This window comes from Oncorhynchus kisutch, linkage group LG14 (assembly GCF_002021735.2).
Source record: "Oncorhynchus kisutch isolate 150728-3 linkage group LG14, Okis_V2, whole genome shotgun sequence".
NCBI lineage: Eukaryota > Metazoa > Chordata > Actinopteri > Salmoniformes > Salmonidae > Oncorhynchus > Oncorhynchus kisutch.
The window spans coordinates 57,854,125-57,873,325 of NC_034187.2; the positions used below are offsets into that span (position 1 = coordinate 57,854,125).

Here is a 19,201-nt window from a genome sequence, read left to right on the forward strand (position 1 = left end):
ATATCATATAACGGGTGGGTCCAATCCTGAATGCTAATTGGTTATACGCGCATCACAGCCGGTGTACAGTATATTTCACAAGTATCCACCAGCTAAATGTACGATGTTAAAGTGCCTATTTACTCTGTTCCATCTGACTGCGCAATCCACTGTCTCATCCGCCCAGGCAGGGAAGATATAATCTTGATCTCCGCTCTAAGAAGCATCTAGGCATCTCATATTTCTTTAAGACTAACATTTAGTTTTCAACAGCAGAGATCTGTATAAACATTGCTGTCTGTCTCTCTGACATTTGCCACATTGTTTCAATATTCAAATTCGATCTCTGCTACGTTCCCCAGTTTCTGGGTTGTGGTTTATGTGTGTTTCAGGATGGCTTCCTGAAATCCCCCAAGCAGCTGATTGGTCGACTCCATGGCTAATTGGAGCTGACCCGCCCCCTCGTCGCCAATTACCCATTCCTTCTGAAGCTATATAAAAGCCAGTATTTAATTTTTTTAAACCTTTATTTTACTAGTTAAGAACACATTCTTATTATCAATGACGGCCTAGGAACTGTGGGTTAACTGCCTGTTCAGGGGCAGAACGACAGATTTGTACCTTGTCAGCTCGGGGATTTGAACTTGCAACCTTTCGGTTACTAGTCCAACGCTCTAACCACTAGGCTACCCTGCCGCCCTAAGGCAGTTGTAGATGGTTAGTTGTAGATGGGCGCAGCATTGGTATGTTCTGTGTGAGTTTGTTGCTCAGTCGGAGCCTATTTGATGTGTTTCTCAGTGTGTTTGTGACATTGTTAATAATATTCTGTTTCATTTGTTCCCAGGGGGTAAGGGGAAGGCATACATATACCCATAGTATATTCACTGTCTAGGCACACTAGGTAAGACCTGGGTGGACCATTAGTGGCAAGTAGGCGAGGGGGCTTTGATATTTACTTTCTTTGCTTTGGTTCCGTCCAGCCCCTTTTCCCCATATTACCGTGTGACGGAATAAATTCCCAGTAAATGTTAAATTCTCTGCCTTGTCATCCTTACTCACACCTACAGTCCATACCTCTTTCGCTTCACGGAGAGTTGAGAGTTGAGTTGTAGCAGGGTGTTGCGTTCCCTCTTCAGAGGCGTGCGTAACTATCTCCAACTGTCCCATAGTAATGAATGTGTAGGAGTTGGGATGAGGCAGGCAGCATTTCTCAGTCTCGACTTTGACTCACTGGGCCTTACAACGCCCGTGCCAATATATCCTCAACACCGGCTTCTCGGGCATTATCACTTAAGTAAATGTTTCAATCTTGTACATTCACATTCATCTCAACGTGTGCTTTGATGTACGTAAGGAATAACAACTTGATAGAAACTTGTAAATAATAATGTTCTTACTTGACTAAAAAAATGATTTTTAATAAATTAAGTCTATCAGTGGAAACACGTATACCTAGTTATCTTTGGATTTGAATCTGTTAAAGCAGTGGTAACCAACCTTGAGTCAACATCACTTTCGCAGTCAAAACATATTGGCTAAATGCCATGTCTGCCAATGTATTTCAAAACTCGACCTTTAACGAAATAGCTTCGTTGGTGCAGCACTTGCGAGGCACAGCTGAGCATAAATTGACTGGACTGATGGTACCTGCATCTGTTACCGTGCATTCGAAAGAGAACGGTCTAATCATGACGTCATTCAGGTTGGAAAGTCAAAGTTCCAGAAAGATTTCCGAGTTGGATGCCCCCCCCCCACCTGCTGGCGAAAGTCGAGTCCCCACATGCACAAATTCATGTTACTATGACCAGAAAGCGAAATATTACTAAATTAAAATAGACGAGCTGCTAAGAAGAATAAAACGCTATAGCTATCGATACACTTGGCTACTCATTCATTGCAGCACTCTGACAGTCATTCTGTTCTGGGTAGTGAAAACATTCAAACACATAACATAAGACTGTTTCCACCACTTGGTTCTATTTTTTTGTAGCCCTTTTTTTTTAATTGTTATGATCTTTTATGAAAATAGTTCAGTAGAAAGACATTTCCATTAAAAAGTTCAGCAACTACATCCGGCTCCTCCATTCATACAGTCTTTTATTTCTGACCTCGCATACAGTCCAACCATCTGGTTAAAATGATCCAATGAGAGCGTGTCCATGGTCTCCCTTCTTGCCAATCAGAAATGAAGGGTGAACAGGCATGTTGAGTTTTTCAGATGTGGGTAGGAACATTTTTCTCTATGGGATTGGGACAAAGGTGACTTTCTCCCCACTTCAACTCTCGCACCCCCCCCCCCCCCCCCTTCCCCCAAAACGGTAGGAATCACTTAAATCTTTGACACGTGCCTCTGTTAAAATCGCCTGGACTGGATGCTCTTGCTGGTTGGTCGGTCATCATGGTCATGGCTTATAAAATGCTTTGTCTGATGTCTCTAAGTGCAGTGTGATAGGCGGACAACTAAGTGACAATAGAGCAACACATTTACCCCCCAAACATCCAGTCTAGTCATGTAATCCTTTCCTCAAGGATATAGATATCCCTCTCGTAACAGTACTTCTGTCAGTCTGTGCCACAGCGACTGGCATTTCCCCTCGGAATGCTCCCCCTGACCAATCCAGCCAGACCAACTGACAAAGCAGCCAATGACCAGTGAGAGGTGAGGTCGAGTGTCTCCATGGCTCCGGCCAGTAGCACTAGAGTCCACGCGGAGGAGCTCCGACCCCTCTTGTTGAGTGTCTCTGGGGGCGGGGTTTCCTCAGTGGTTTGGAGAAGCTGGTTGGCTGATGGTCCTGTCTACAGGGATGTCACTATGACAGGTGGGAGCGGGTTGGTTGTGGGGCTGTCAGTCGCTGTCCGAGGCCACCGCAGATGAGCCTTTCCTCTTCCTCTTGGGGGCTTTGGGTTTGGAGTCCTCTTCCTCCTGGAGTAGGGGTGGAAATAAAAAGGAGGTTGGAGGAACAAGTGGAGACAGAAATAGCTTCTGAAACCAGGAAAGCTTAAAATAAAACAAATTATAGTGACAGCTGAGGGAGGCACAAAATAGTTATTCTGTTAATTAGCAATTAACAAAACCTAAATCTAATCCTGGTTCTGGAGTGTACAAGGGTATGGGGCTATGTAAGGCTCATCTTAACGCAGCTTCTAAACAGGATTTAAAAAGGAAGTTGCCTTTGGAAGACCTACCGAGGCACTGCTAGACGCGCTCTCTTCCTCGTTGCTCACAGGGGTGACCGCTCCCTTACGCGACCGCGGGGAGGAGGCGGGGGCCTTGCGCCGTGACTTGGGAGGCTTGGAGGAGGGCTCTTCGTACTCCTCGGCCAATGAAAAGAGGTCGCTGAATCTGAGGCGGAGACAGAAAGGAGGGACACATTCAGAATCCTGTCATACTGTTAAGCCACTATAAGACACATAGGAAACTGTGTGTAATAAAAATACAGAGTATCTCAGCGCAGTCATAGTAGCTTGAAATGATCCCCCGAGGACAGTGAGAGAGTCTGGGGTCTCACCTCATCTTGTGGGCCTCGTCACAGCTGGCCTGGACATGCTGCAGTGCCTGCAGGATGGGAGTCTGTGTGAAGACTGGGGACCCACAGACAGAGTAGGGTCAGAGTTCACTGGGTTAGAGGCGAGTTTGGGGGACACTGAGGTTGGTGTATAATGTGGTGTTAGTTTGCTGCTATTGCAGGACAGATGTGTGTGTTTTAGAATAGTAAAACAGTGTGTGTGTGTCTCACAGCTGTTCTTGGTGTTGCTGAGGTTCAGCCTCAGGTTGTCCATGTGCTCCAGGATCTGTTCCAGGGTCAGCTGGGCCAGTTTACTGCTGGAGCTGCGCAGACTGGGAGACACACACACAGACAATAACAGTCTTTCCTCTTACTCTTGTTACCAGGCTTTAACCTATCAGTCACAAACACAGTGTGCAGGCTTTTGTTCAAGCCCAGCATTTAAAGACCGATTCAACTAATAACCAAGACCAGACAGGCTATCTGCAGTGCAGTCAAAACCAACAAAAGCTCAATGAACAGGACCATTAGAACATAACACTGAAGCCTTTAAACCCACGTGTGTCTCTTCAGTTACAGATTTCTGGACTTTCACACCAATCAATGGTTTTTCTTACCCCCGAGAGATACAGAAAGCACTGTGAAGTAAACAATGCATGGAATGCGAGTATGAAAACTTCGTTGGAAACAGAATGAAAAATCTTTAGACAGAACTGAGTCGAACACAGATCTTCTGGACTGATATTGTTGTGCTATAAGTTGAATTGAAGTATGTGTGTGAGCTATGCGTTTATGAAGCGTGAACCAATTGGATGCCGACATTAGCAATATCCAAACAGTGGATTGATGTAACAAGTCATCAAAGACCTTCTCTGGAGGTAAAGAAAACTATTAAGATTAAGGTAAAAACTCCATCTCCTTAAAAAGTGAAAGTGGTGGACTCGTAGTCACCTCTGGCGTTTGCGTGGCATGTTGTTGTTCTTGATGAGCAGGGCCTTGATATGTTCCCCCAGGACGTCGTCGTGCTTGGCCGCCCAGTGGCGCAGGATACTGGTGGTGAACTGGTCCTCCGGGTGGCAGGGCCGACTCAGCACCATCTTCACCATCTCACCACTGGGTCTAAAGGGGGAAGGAGCACCACAGGGATCATTACCGATGCCACTGTATTCATTTGCAGAGATACAGTATGTACCTGTAAATATAGCTTACTTTTCCCTGCGTAGTTGCAACAGCAAACAGGAGAGTGCTTCTGGGTGTTCTGGACAGGAAGAGGTACAACGTAAGAATATTATGCCAGTGGTAATACCAGGAAAGTACAGTGTAGAACCATTAACTCATTTTAGTGAAGGTCAATAGCATACCCAGCCCAAATATTCACATTTTGTCATTGAGAGAGCCTAATTTATAATGCAGAAGCTGTACAGTCAACATGCTATACATGGATGTCAGAACACAGGTTCTCCACTTCCCAGCGCTGTGTGTTTTGACTGACAACCGTTGTAAACTTGAGTACAAAAGATGCGCCCTCCAGCCCCTAAATGGGCTACTTTTCGCTATGTGTTGTCTGAGTGAGGGAAATGCACCTGTGAGTCCAAATGGGCACTTCACATTTCCATATTTGAAAACGAATGTAATTTACAGTATCAACATTTACAATCGCTATGTTTGATTCACAGGATGACATGTGTTCTACCCTGGGTTGTCCTGAACAGAATGAGCCTTTGTTGTATTTGTGAAGAAAATTAGCCACGGAACATGCACTTGAATGCAGTCACGACTTAATTCTATGCGCACCAGAATTACACTCTGTCTTAATTACACTCTGCCTTTTGAAAGCCTAACACTGTAAGACCATATTTTATAACTTTGATAGCCACGTTAGCAATAGAATAGGCTTTCAAATGACACCCACCTGACACAGATTGCAACTAATAATGGAACATTTTTGGATTGCATAAACAGTAATTGTGTGATGGTGGGGACGCAGGGATGTGTACCAAACAAAAGACGACAAGGGCACTGTTGAAGGGGTCAACGGTCTTAGCGATTTAGCTAATAGCGGAGAGCAGTGTCTATCTAGGCCATTGTGTGTATCTCACCTTTGTACTTGAGGTGCTGCAGGATGGGGATAATAGTCTCCAGTGGAATGCTGTGGGCCAGGAAGAGCTGCCAGGCACTGTACTGCTCAAACGTCTCCCATTCCAGAGACTGGACTGTAGGGCAGAGACAATATTTCTTACAGTGAGACAAGCACACAGTTCATACACATGCACTATGAATCTGTTTTTCTCTATCTGTGTGTGTTTTTGGTGTGTGTGTGTGTGTGTGTCTGACATTATATGTGACTCACTGAGGATATTGAGGACAGAGTCCTTGCGGAACATCACCAGATTGCCAATCATCACGTGACACATCAGCTCCTGAAGCTGAAAGAGACAAAAAGAGTTGGGGGGGTGGAATGGGAGGGTTGAAGGAGAAAAATACTATGCAGTATTGTATATTTTTGTGTGTGTGTGTGGTTAAATTACCTGTGTTGAATCGATGACTGCTACAATCATGTTGAGTAGCTCTCCACTGCGCAATGTCTCATCTGGGAACTACAGAGAGAGGAGGGAGATATAGTGTAACAGTGCCTTCAGTACTTACACCCCTTGACCTTTTCCACATTTTGTTGTGTTACAAAGTAGGACTAAAATGAATGTCATTTTTTGTCAACAATCTACATAAAGTGGAAAAAAAATCCTAAAAAAAAATAAAAAAAACACTACTATATCGTGATTAGATAGGTATTCAACCCAGAGTCAATACATGTTAAAATCACCTTTGGCAGCGATTACAAGTCTCTAAGAGCGTTGCACACCTGGATTGTACAATATTTTTTACACCTGAACTTATTTAGGCTTGCCATAACAAAAGGGTTGAATACTTATTGGGTCAAGACATTTCAACTCTTCATTTGTAAACATTTTTAAAACCATGATTCCACTTTGACATTATGGGGTATTGTGTGTAGGTGACACAACATCTCAATTTAATCCATTTAAAATTCAATCTAACAACAAAATGTGGAAAAAGTCAAGGGGTGTGAATACTTTCTCAAGGCACTGTAGATGTTGTCTCTGTGTGTGTACGCACCTCGGCGTAGATGGTGTGTTTGTGTGTACCCCGGCATAGATGAAGTGTGTGTACCTCGGCGTAGAAGAAGTTTGTGTGTACCTCGGCGTAGAAGACGTTTGTGTGTACCTCGGTGTAGAAGAAGTTTGTGTGTACCTCTGCGTGGTAGAAGTTTGTGTGTACCTCGGCGTAGAAGAAGTTTGTGTGTACCTCGGCGTAGAAGAAGTTTGTGTGTACCTCGGCGTAGAAGAAGTTTGTGTGTACCTCGGCGTAGAAGAAGTTTGTGTGTACCTCGGCATAGAAGAAGTTTGTGTGTACCTCGGTGTAGAAGAAGTTTGTGTGTACCTCTGCGTGGTAGAAGTTTGTGTGTACCTCGGCGTAGAAGGAGTTTGTGTGTACCTCGGCGTAGAAGAGGTTTGTGTGTACCTCGGCGTAGAAGAAGTTTGTGTGTACCTCTGCGTAGAAGAAGTTTGTGTGTACCTCGGTGTAGAAGAAGTTTGTGTGTACCTCTGCGCGGTAGAAGTTTGTGTGTACCTCGGCGTAGAAGAAGTTTGTGTGTACCTCGGCGTAGAAGAAGTTTGTGTGTACCTCTGCGCGGTAGAAGTTTGTGTGTACCTCTGCGCGGTAGAAGTTTGTGTGTACCTCGGCGTAGAAGAAGTTTGTGTGTACCTCTGCGTGGTAGAAGTTTGTGTGTACCTCGGCGTATAATAAGTTTGTGTGTACCTCGGCGTAGAAGAGGTTTGTGTGTACCTCGGCGTAGAAGACGTTTGTGTGTACCTCGGTGTAGAAGAAGTTTGTGTGTACCTCTGCGTGGTAGAAGTTTGTGTGTACCTCGGCGTAGAATAAGTTTGTGTGTACCTCGGCGTAGAAGAGGTTTGTGTGTACCTCGGCGTAGAAGAAGTTTGTGTGTACCTCGGTGTAGAAGAAGTTTGTGTGTACCTCTGCGTGGTAGAAGTTTGTGTGTACCTCGGCGTAGAAGAAGTTTGTGTGTACCTCGGCGTAGAAGAGGTTTGTGTGTACCTCTGCATAGATGGTGTGTTTGTGTGTACCTCGGCATAGATGAAGTGTGTGTACCTCGGCGTAGAAGAAGTTTGTGTGTACCTCGGCGTAGAAGAAGTTTGTGTGTACCTCGGTGTAGAAGAAGTTTGTGTGTACCTCTGCGTGGTAGAAGTTTGTGTGTACCTCGGCGTAGAAGAAGTTTGTGTATACCTCGGCGTAGAAGAAGTTTGTGTGTACCTCGGCGTAGAAAAAGTTTGTGTGTACCTCGGTGTAGAAGAAGTTTGTGTGTACCTCTGCGTGGTAGAAGTTTGTGTGTACCTCGGCGTAGAAGGAGTTTGTGTGTACCTCGGCGTAGAAGAGGTTTGTGTGTACCTCGGCGTAGAAGAAGTTTGTGTGTACCTCTGCGTAGAAGAAGTTTGTGTGTACCTCGGTGTAGAAGAAGTTTGTGTGTACCTCTGCGCGGTAGAAGTTTGTGTGTACCTCGGCGTAGAAGAAGTTTGTGTGTACCTCGGCGTAGAAGAGGTTTGTGTGTACCTCTGCATAGATGGTATGTTTGTGTGTACACACCTCAGCGTAGATGGTGTGTTTGTGTGTACCTCGGCATAGATGAAGTGTGTGTACCCCGGCGTAGAAGAAGTTTGTGTGTACCTCGGTGTAGAAGAAGTTTGTGTGTACCTCGGCGTAGAAGAAGTTTGTGTGTACCTCGGTGTAGAAGAAGTTTGTGTGTACCTCTGCGTGGTAGAAGTTTGTGTGTACCTCGGCGTAGAAGAAGTTTGTGTGTACCTCGGTGTAGATGGATGGTGTGAGATAGCAGAGCAGCCTGATGTCGTCCTCCTGGCAGGCCTTCATGTCCATCATGAGACAGGTGTGCAGGTCTCCCAGCGCTGTGGCCTGGGCAAACGACTCGTACAGACTCATCTTCCCCATCGCTGCTTTACTGTGGTGGGAGACAATGTTACAACAACGTTAGAACTAGGTTACAGCTATGCTGCAACAATGTTACAACAACATTAGATCAAGTGATGTTAAACCAATAGAGCAGTGCGAGGGCAAAAATGTGTCCAGGCACATGTCTCCATTGACTGCTTTATCAATGTAGAAAGAACATTACCAGCAGCATTAGAGAAACAAAAAACAGTGGACGGTTTTAACAATCATTTCTAGCGGACAGCAAAATGTCTAACACACTACTCCATCAGCCTCCCTGAAACTAAGAGCTCCCATTCCTTGCCAATGCTAAGCAGTGTGGTGGACCCAGTCCCTTCACCTGGCCCTGAGGTAGTAAAGCAGGTGATAGCCGATCTTGGGCTGTTTCTGGTAGAGCTCCGCCAGCATCTCCAGCAGCACTGAGAAGCCACTGTTGTCCTCCTGCATCTGACACAGGTTCCTGAACACCAGGCACACCGGTTTACACACAGACTCCTCCAGCGACCTGGGAACACAAAACAAAGTTAATATTCTATAGACTTCGTCTTTTTTCGCATGTATACACAAATGCATGTCTTACCCCCTAACCAGGCCATGTTGACGCCATCAGAAGGCGCACATTAACTTACTCTTCTGTGATGTCGTCAGGCAGTACGTCTCCTCTGAAGTGGCCCTTGAAGAGCTCAGCCAGACAGGAGGCCAGAGTGGACATCTGCTCTGAGTCAAAGTCCTCCTGAGAGAGAGAGAGAGCAAGCGAGATGAGGGAGGAGAGACAGAAAGGGGACATCAATAAACCACAGAGAATTCCCATTTCCCCCACAAGATATACGATTACCCAAATAAATATCTGTATTTAACCACTGTTGTATATTTTCTTGCTGACTCACCTCCAGGACCAGGTCCACTATCTCCTGCATGACTTCACAATGTGCCTCTGTGTCACTGTTGGAGAGATGGGGAAAGGAAATAATGATTGAAGACCCCATTTCGATTAAGATTTCCACTGCTGCAATCAGCAATGTTGTTGCAATCAGCAATGAGAACAATTGACAGCAACGGGAGTGAATGGCTGAGAGATGAAGTATGAAAGTGGCTCTCCAAATCAAAGGAAGCAAAATGGCCGAAAGCAGCCAACCTACTCGTGAGCTAGGCAGAGGAGTGGAGCTAATGGCATTATTGTCAACATCTCTCCAATCCATACAGATCTACACGTTACCACTGAGAAAAGGGTAAAGCAGGGATCAAATCAAATCAAAGTTTATTTGTCACGTGCGCCGAATACAACAGGTGTAGGTAGACCTTACAGTGAAATGCTTACTTACAGGCTCTAACCAATAGTGCAAAAAAGGTATTAGGTGAACAATAGGTAAGTAAAGAAATAAAACAACAGTAAAAAGACTATAACAGTAGCGAGGCTACATACAGACACCGGTTAGTCGAGCTGATTGAGGTAGTATGTACATGTAGTTATGGTTAAAGTGACTATGCATATATGATGAACAGAGTAGCAGTAACGTAAAAGAGGGGTTGGCGAATGGTGGGTGAGACACAATGCAGATAGCCCGGTTAGCCAATGTGAGGGAGCACTGGTTGGTCGGACCAATTGGGGTAGTATGTACATGAATGTATAGTTAAAGTGACTATGCATATATGATAAACAGAGTAGCAGCAGCGTAAAAAGAAGGGTGTGGGGGGGGGGGGGGGCACACAATGCAAATACTGTGGGTAGCCATTTGATTACCTGTTCAGGAGTCTTATGGCTTGGGGGCAAAAACTGTTGAGAAGGCTTTTTGTTCTAGACTTGGTACTCCGGTACCGCTTGCCATGCGGTAGTAGAGAGAACAGTCTACGACTGGGGTGGCTGGGGTCTTTGACAATTTTTAGGGCCTTCTCCAACTCTTGTCACGTTCACTGATGTTGGCTTTGGCAATGTCTTATGCCAATAAGGCTAATTGAATTTAACTGAGTGAGTGTGTTTGTTAGACAAATACACGTCCCGATGTGAGAGTCCAGTCACATCCACTCTACTAACCTTCCTTTCTGTAACTGCAACACCTTCTCCTTCATTGTGTCGTCCAACTGATCCACGAAGGGAGTGATGTCAGCGGGCTCCTCAATAACGGCCTCTTTGATTGGGTGGAATCTGAACTCCCGCTTTTTATTGCCTGTAATAACCCAAATGAGAGGTCAGCCAATGACTTGATGTGGATGAATACGAAGCAGAGTGAGGCCCTAATATGTTTCCAGTCTTTTGAATTCGATTATGAGTTTCGAAATTGTTTTTCAAATGCAAGTTTCTGATTTGGCTTCATCTAAGATAAAACTCAGTGTTAAGGCATTATGGTTCATCTATGTTAAAAGAGGGCTTCATCTATCGAAGGCAAAACAAATCTAACGGGGTGATAATCTGAGTTGAGATGATGCTAGTGATAGGCCTGGTCCTAGATCTGTTTGTGTCGTCTATCCAACTCCTATGGTCATTGTCACCCATAGGAGTTGGCAAGGACAGACAGATTTGGGAGCAAGCTAGATAATGCTCATTTGGTGTAAAATGCAGCAGAATATATTGTACCCATTTAAGTGTTGAGTCTGGTGTAGTTCAACGTTAACATGGTTCTAACATATTATCTGGTATCTGTGTTGAGTGGAGTAATAAAATCTGTCCTTCCTTACCCTCACCCTTGTTGTTAACCTCCTCCTCATCGTCGCTGAAGGCAGCCTCCGTGTTGTCGTAGCAACCATCCTCCTTGTCAAGCAGAACATGATTGTCCATCTCCAAGGAAACAGACTCCTCCATTTTCACTGAGGAGCAAAGGGTGATCAGACGACATTGTAAAGTAGAGGCAAGCAAACACAGGAGGTTCTCAAATAAAGGCAACACTGGAATAACAGTGTAATGCATACACATTTAAAACACCTGCATATTATTTTCCTGGATAACCTAATTCAAAATCAAAATTTAATCATCCAATATTTAGTGGGGACAATTTAAGTTAACTGTTAGTTGCACCTCAACGCAATTCAATAAAGTCGTATTGAATTGAAAACGGTGGAACATTCAACATTCATGGAACTTTTCTAGGTAGAACATTCAGCCGACACGTTTATCCCAAGCCACTTCCAGTTGACACATAACAGCCTCTGCTCTTGGACTAGGGCTTCCCTAGTTTCCCTACTGTTACTCGAAATAGGCTAGTTTCAACTCTACACATTATACCATGAAGCATGATTGAAAAAGGTTGCTTCTTTCCAAATCCCTCCATCAAATGTCTTTGGGTGTTATTGTGCATGTCTGGGGAAGGATGGTTGAAGAGAAGGGATGTTTCTTTTGCATGTGAGTAACTGTAGTGAGCCTTGTAAAGAAATTCATCTTCAAGGACCACCAACAGTGTTCATTCATTCATTCATGTTAACAAATAAAAGTTGAATTACTTTCATTTGCACCTTCATCCCTTCCCTCAGTAGGAGGTGAGGGAGAACTGCAGAACTCTGCGAAGCGTTCCCTCAGCATGGAGCGCAGCTCCCGATCCAGTTTGGGGTTGTCAAACAGAGGAGCTAGATGACTGAGGGAGGAAAATACAGACCGATTAGGGGGTTAAAATAAGGGCGATAAAGATTCACTGACATAAAATGTAATAAAATCAAATCACTCATGATACCAAAATCACTTGATCAAAAATGTAAAATCTGCAGAGGTTCAATTTAAATGTTATATGTTTTTTTATGTACAACTGTGTCCAATGTCAAATATATCCCATGATGGCTGGTGGTGGTGGGTGCATGAATGTGTGCGAGTGAGAGAGAATGACTCACGCCAGCACTCTTTTCTCCATGATGAAGGTGAGAGAGTTGAAGACACCCTGCCGCACCTGCCCCTCCAGAGGGGGGAAAAAGTGAGGGATGATCTGTGAGGGAGAAAGAGGGGGGGAAGAGAGCAAAACAGAGTAGGATCAGTTGAAGGAAAGAGAGAGAGTTTTTTTTTTTTTGATGAGTCAAGCATCTGCGCAAACGCCAAAATACCACAACTTCTCTAAAGCATGGCACAACTAACACCAATGCAAGGTATCATTAAACTTCCTCACTGCTGTAAATGTACCATTCGCTTCCCAAGTCAGACAAAACGGGTGAATACTAGAGGTCAACCGATTATGATTTTTCAACGCCGATACCGATTATTAGAGGACCAAAAAAGGACGATACCGATTAAACGGACGATTTTTACATATATATTTGTAATAATGACAATTACAACAATACTGAATGAACAATGAACACTTTTATTTTAACTTAATATAATACATCAATAAAATCAATTTAGTCTCAAATAAAAAATGAAACATGTTCAATATGGTATAAATAATGCAAAAACAAAGTGAAGAAAGTAAAAGTGCAATATGTGCCATGTAAAAAAGCTAATGTTTAAGTTCCTTGCTCAGAACATGAGAACATATGAAAGCTGGTGGTTCCTTTTAGGTTGTAGTTATTATAGGACTATTTCTCTCTATACCATTTGTAATTCCTATACCTTTGACTATTGGATGTTCTAATAGGTACTTTAGTATTGCCAGCCTAATCTCGTGAGTTGATAGGCTTGAAGTCATAAACAGCACAATGCTTGAAGCATTGCGAAGAGCTGCTGTCAAACGCAGGAAAGTGCTGTTTGAATGAATGCTTACGAGCCTGCTGCTGCCTACTACCGCTCAGTCAGACTGCTCTATCAAATCTTATACTTAATTATAATATAATAAACACACAGAAATACGAGCCGTAGGTCATTAATATGGTCAAATCCGGAAACTATCATTTCGAAAACAGCGAAGTAGGCTGTGATTCAATGATAAATTAACAGGCACCGCGTCGATTATATGCAACGCAGGACAAGCTAGATAAACTAGTAATATCATCAACCATGTGTAGTTAATTAGTGATTATGTTATTAAGATTGATTGTTTTTCATAAGATAAGTTGAATGCTAGCTAGCACCTTACCTTGGCTCCTTGCTGCACTCGCATAACAGGTAGTCAGCCTGCCACGCAGTCTCCTCGTGGAGTGCAATGTAATCGGCCATGATCGGTGTCCAAAAATGCTCATTACTGATTTCTATGAAAACTTGAAATCAGCCCTAATTAAATTGGCCATTCCGATTAAATCGGTCGACCTCTAGTGAATACGGCAGGAAATGTCAAAACATCTCTTCGCTCTCTAATGCTTCGCTAACACACTGAGCATGAAGCACATGTCAATAAAGTCTATTCCACTTTGAATAGCTAAAAAAGTGGTACATTCACCACAGTTAAGTGATCTGAATGAGCTCCGTTGTGTAATGTGTGCACCCACTCACCCGACACATGAAGTCCAGGAGAGTGGCAGTGATGGCTGGATGAGGCTTCATGGAGTGGTGCATCACTAAGATGGCCGGCTCTGAAAGAGGGAGGGGGAAGAGAGAACGGATGGGTCAACCATGAAAAGAGAAAGAGACAAAAGTGCATTCTGTGGCGGATAGAGAAGGTGATAGCAGAAATGCGTCCATCCTGTAACCTCTGTTCCAGTTTACTCGTTATTCTAATATACCACTAACCCAACACCCGCATGTTTTCCCTACTTCTAAACATTTAGCTGAGCACATTGGCCCCTTACTCTACACACGAAGAGATACAGGTAGTGGTTTCTGTTCCCCCGTCTTACCTATGTTCATGATGCTGTCCTTCTCTGGGCTGAAGAAGAGCCAGTCGTAGAACAGGGCAAGCTTGGCATTCGAGGCCGCCACGTTAGACTAAAGACGCAAGTAATAAAACATTTAAATATTTCAATGTAATTACTATTTTACAATTATCTGTATGGGTAAAATCCAGGTAAATAGTTGTAAATACGAGGTAAATTCAAAAAGCTTTATTGTTTACTAGATTAACATTAGACAGAAAATAATCTTGGGCATACTATAAAATAAATCATTACTCATCTTTGCATTAATGTGCCTTAAAGTTATAACCAATCTTTGCCCTGCCCCTTACCGTGCAGGTGGTGAGCAGCCAGCCAATGATAGCCCAGCGGGGCAGGATGTCAGAGCTTAGCACCTCATTGGATGGGTGCACCACGCCGCAGATGTAGCGAATCAGGTCACAGCGCAGCGACTGGCTCTCTGCCGTGGACAGGTACTGTCTCTGGAACCAGTCCTGGTAGCGCTTCTGCTGGCCAAATCGCACCTACAGGGAGAGGATAGGCATAAAGGAATGTGTATGTGCATGTACTTTGTGTGTGTACCGTCATGAGATGTGTTGCAGTGTGTGTGTGTGTACCATCCTGAGATGTGTTGTAGTGTGTGTGTGTGTACCATCATGAGATGTGTTGTAGTGTGTGTGTGTACCGTCCTGAGATGTGTTGTAGTGTGTGTGAGTGTACTGTCCTGAGATGTGTTGTAGTGTGTGTGTACTGTCCTGAGATGTGTTGTAGTGTGTGTGTGTGTACCGTCCTGAGATGTGTTGCAGTGTGTGTGTGTGTACCGTCCTGAGATGTGTTGTAGTGTGTGTGTGTACCATCATGAGATGTGTTGTAGTGTGTGTGTGTGTACCGTCCTGAGATGTGTTGTAGTGTGTGTGTGTGTACCGTCCTGAGATGTGTTGTAGTGTGTGTGTGTACCATCATGAGATGTGTTGTAGTGTGTGTGTGTACCATCATGAGATGTGTTGTAGTGTGTGTGTGTACCATCATGAGATGTGTTGTTGTAGTGTGTGTGTGTGTGTGTGTGTGTGTGTGTGTACCGTCCTGAGATGTGTTGTAGTGTGTGTGTGTACCATCATGAGATGTGTTGTAGTGTGTGTGTGTGTGTGTGTGTACCGTCCTGAGATGTGTTGTAGAGTGTGTGTGTACCGTGTTGTAGTGTGTGTGTGTGTACCGTTCTGAGATGTGTTGTAGTGTGTGTGTGTGTGTGTGTACCGTGTTGTAGTGTGTGTACTGTGTTGTAGTGTGTGTGTACTGCCCTGAGATGTGTTGTAGTGCGTGTGTGTTTGTGTGTACTGTCCTGAGATGTGTTGTAGTGTGTGTGTGTGTGTATGTGTTTACCCTGGAGGTCATGAAGAGCAGTTTGGTCTCCATGTCTGGTGTGAGGCGACAAGCCAGGAACTTGCGGGATGTGCGAGCGGTCAAGAGCTGCAGCAAACCTATAGAACGAGAGAGAGAGAGAGAGAGTTAGAACTGAGCCACGGGTCTCACACACAGAAACACACAGACCCACCCCTGCTTAACGACACTCTCTTACCCTTACCAGTGAACTGAGGGCTGAGGGCCTGGGGGTTGTGGAGCAGGTCTTTCCACAGTAGCTCCATCTCTGGGATCCGGGCCACGATCTGCAGCAGACGCACCAGGTCTCTCCCAATGATAAAACACTCCATAAACTAGACAGGGATGAGGGGAGGAGAGAGAAAGAGGGGAATATGTCATTACATTCAATTATTGAATTGCTGTGTGGAAATTCCCCATTGTCAAACCTAGATACAGTATAATAAGTTTGTCTGTGTTCTTGGGCATATACGATATGACACAAATCCTCTTTCTCATCTGTCCTCAAGACTCCATACGCATCTTCGCTCCAAATCTACTCCGCCCTCATTCCCTTACTCACTATATCGCTCTTCTCCTTACCTTGCGTATGCCATTACATCATTCCCTCCTTCATTCCTCTCCTCCCTCACCTTCTCTCGGAGCAGGCCGATACACAAGTCAACCTCCTTCTGTCTGAGGACCAGCAGTGCCGGGGTGCCGTGGTCCACGATGAGGCGCAGGTAGGTGTACACGGACATGGCTATCAGCATGCCACTCTTCAGCACCCACTCCCTGAGAGACGACGAAGAGACAAGAGACGATTGTAGTTCTTGTAGAGAGACTGTTGTGCGCTAAACCAAACAAGTCCAAAGTGTGAGTGTGTTATAAACCTAGAGTTCAGGCGGTCCTTCACGCTTCAGCGAACCAAGGAAAGGAGGGGTGCTTAACAACAATGACAAATTTCCGAGAAGAGCACACAAAGTAAAACTCCCACAGTACTAATATGAGCCAGAAAGGAGTTGGAGCACTCAACAGAAATCACTTCTTCTGGCAGTTTTTATTGCTAAGCCCTTCTCATGTATTGTGAGCCTACTTCAAAGCATGACATATTTAAAAAATATATATAATAATAGTGTGTGATACGTTTTTTGCCTTATGAACCAGTTTGACTTTTATTGCATGACAATAATGGAGCGAAAGAGTGTTTCCTGTTGATCGCTCTCCAACACACCTTTGATCCAGCAGTATGTCCAGAACATTCTCAGCCAGCCACAGGTTCTTACTGGTGATGTCTCCTCCTGGACACAGGAAAACAAAAATCCAGAGATGCTCAATCAAGCAAAACAACACAGAGACTACAGACAAAAGGTGAGGAAGCCATTTTGTCTTGACACAATTTAGACGCGAGAGGAACGGTGAAACAAGACGCTACTCAAAGCAGTGAAACCAACAGTACACAGTGAATGGACTGACCTGCGATCTGCTTCATAAGGGTCATGAGGACGCCGTCCGCGCCGATCACGCCACTCTTCACAGCTCCCTCACCAACCACACCAACTGAAGGGCGAGATCATTAGTCAATCACTTACTCATTAGAAAACATCCACATGTGTATTGTGTCAATAAAGCTAACTGTATTGAGAGCACGAAAACGGTTTCTGCCTTTTCTACATGGAGACAAACTGTTGACCTGTGTGCGGCACACATCCTGCAGCTTGAGGAACTTCTCCATGAGGATCTGGTTGATCTTGATCAGGATCACGTTCATGCCGTCCCTATTCACCAGGGTCAGGTCTCTGTAGCACTGTGGAGAGTAGAGTCAAATACAGTAGATTAGAAACTGGGTGGGTTGAGCCCTGAATGCTGATTGTCTGACAGCCGTGGTATATCAGACCGTATACCAAGGTTATGACAAAACATTTATTTTTACAGCTCTAATTATGTTGGTAACCAGGTTATAATAGCAATAAGGCACCTTGGGGGTTTGTGATATATGGCCATATACTACACCTCCTCTGGACTTATTGCTTAAGTAGAATATAGTAAAGTAGAGAATATGTCTTTATATACCAAAGGCTAATTTGCTTTGCAGCATATGGACATACTGTACAGTGTCCATACAACATAGTGTGATAATTAACAGGTTTGTGCCTCAATAGGGCCTACTGCATAAATAGTGTAATGTGGATTCAATTAAACTGAGCACCCAGACAAGCATGTTCAGGTGACAAGGATTTAGAGAGGCCACAGGAATACTATAGAAGTTTACCATTCTTTTATTTTATTGTTTAATGGACAGTGAAAGTCAGAATGCAGAGGGGAGACGGATACAGAGGAAGAGAGACAAGAAGGGGCGAGAGGATTCATACCCAAGCTCCAGGGGTATGTGTGCTCCGGAGTATGTAGAGCTAAACACTACACCAGACTCGGGCACATTATTTCAAGAATGGTGAAATTATTCTTATCGATTTTCCCAAGTCGTAATTCATAAAAGCCCAAACTGTCCCATTCTATAGTACCTTATGGTGGAAATGTTGATGTGTCATCATAAGGTATACTGATCATATACAGTCTGAAGGTGTGTGTTTATAATACCGGTGTTAGGGGGTTAGGAAATGAAATGTGTATCAAGTGTGTGTGATGCAGGTGGTCACACACAGTGGTTTTGGAGGCTGCAGTGTGTGCCGTATAGTGTTGTGTGTGTAATAAATATGAGTGTCTGTACTGTGTGTGTGTGTTCTGTTCGCATGACAGCCACAAATGTAAAATGTGTCAATATTGACAAGAACAGTGAAGCTTCAGAGTATAGCATGAACTTTGTGAAGTGTTTGCAGCGTATGTGATGTACATATTGGGTTGTGGAGTATGTAGAGTGTATAATCCCATTCATATCAGGGAGCCTAAAATATTTGAGGTATTAGGGTTGGAATTACATGCTGGGCATAAGTGTGGATAACGCACACTATTTTTAGTGCACTCACAAGAATCACTATGTAAGCTAATTCAAACGTTTGGTGTCTGTATAATGAATGCAATCAATGGTGCTATGATCATGAGGGCTTTCCGACCCTCTTGGTTGACCCGGAGTCTCCCAGAATTGTCTTTTGACTGCCGGCGAACAATAAAGCTATTCTAGGGTATTTTGAAAATGCAATACTGAAGGTACAGATCTTAGACTGAATTGGCAACCCCAATAATCATATGAAATGATAATGTGTATAATAAAGATGTGAGGTATGATAATGCTGATAAGGATAACGTAATAACAATGCCTACCCTCTGTGCCTGTGGAGGCTCGGTGAGCAGCAGAGCGAAGAGTCCCAGACACACCTCCTCGTGGCTGGGGGCCCTTACACACCTGGAGGATGAGGAGAATATGACAATGTTACCGTGCCACTTAATCTACCCATGATATGGCTGTAGCCTCGATTATAATGGGTCAGGTTGGCATTTATTGTCATGAATCTGGCCCTGGTGGCAGTTTGCAGAGTGGTCACTATCTGACACAGCTACAAAGTCATAAAATATGATTTTAAAACTAACCTTAAAGCCTAACCCTAACCTTAAATAAGACCATATAGACATTTTCACATTGCAGCTGGTCAAAAGCGGACCATGTGCTCTCCCAGAAGCTTGGC

General features: G+C 44.1%; 1 protein-coding gene across 1 annotated transcript; it reads right to left on the minus strand.

Annotated features, from left to right (window-relative positions):
* Positions 1–1,953: 1,953 nt before the first annotated feature.
* On the minus strand, positions 1,954–17,091 carry LOC116353403 (integrator complex subunit 3-like). Its single transcript, XM_031788642.1, has 25 exons — positions 17,037–17,091; positions 16,795–16,861; positions 16,214–16,355; positions 15,781–15,916; positions 15,585–15,682; positions 14,537–14,728; positions 14,211–14,298; positions 13,867–13,946; positions 12,339–12,430; positions 11,958–12,088; positions 11,199–11,327; positions 10,558–10,690; positions 9,413–9,467; positions 9,155–9,258; positions 8,866–9,030; positions 8,382–8,535; positions 6,014–6,082; positions 5,836–5,911; positions 5,585–5,698; positions 4,695–4,743; positions 4,437–4,604; positions 3,717–3,817; positions 3,489–3,561; positions 3,166–3,322; positions 1,954–2,902 (listed from the first exon to the last, which is right to left on the minus strand). Exons 1-25 carry the CDS (start codon positions 17,059–17,061, stop codon positions 2,825–2,827), a joined length of 2,676 nt encoding a protein of 891 aa, XP_031644502.1. The 5' UTR covers positions 17,062–17,091; the 3' UTR covers positions 1,954–2,824.
* Between the last annotated feature and the right edge of the window lie 2,110 nt (positions 17,092–19,201).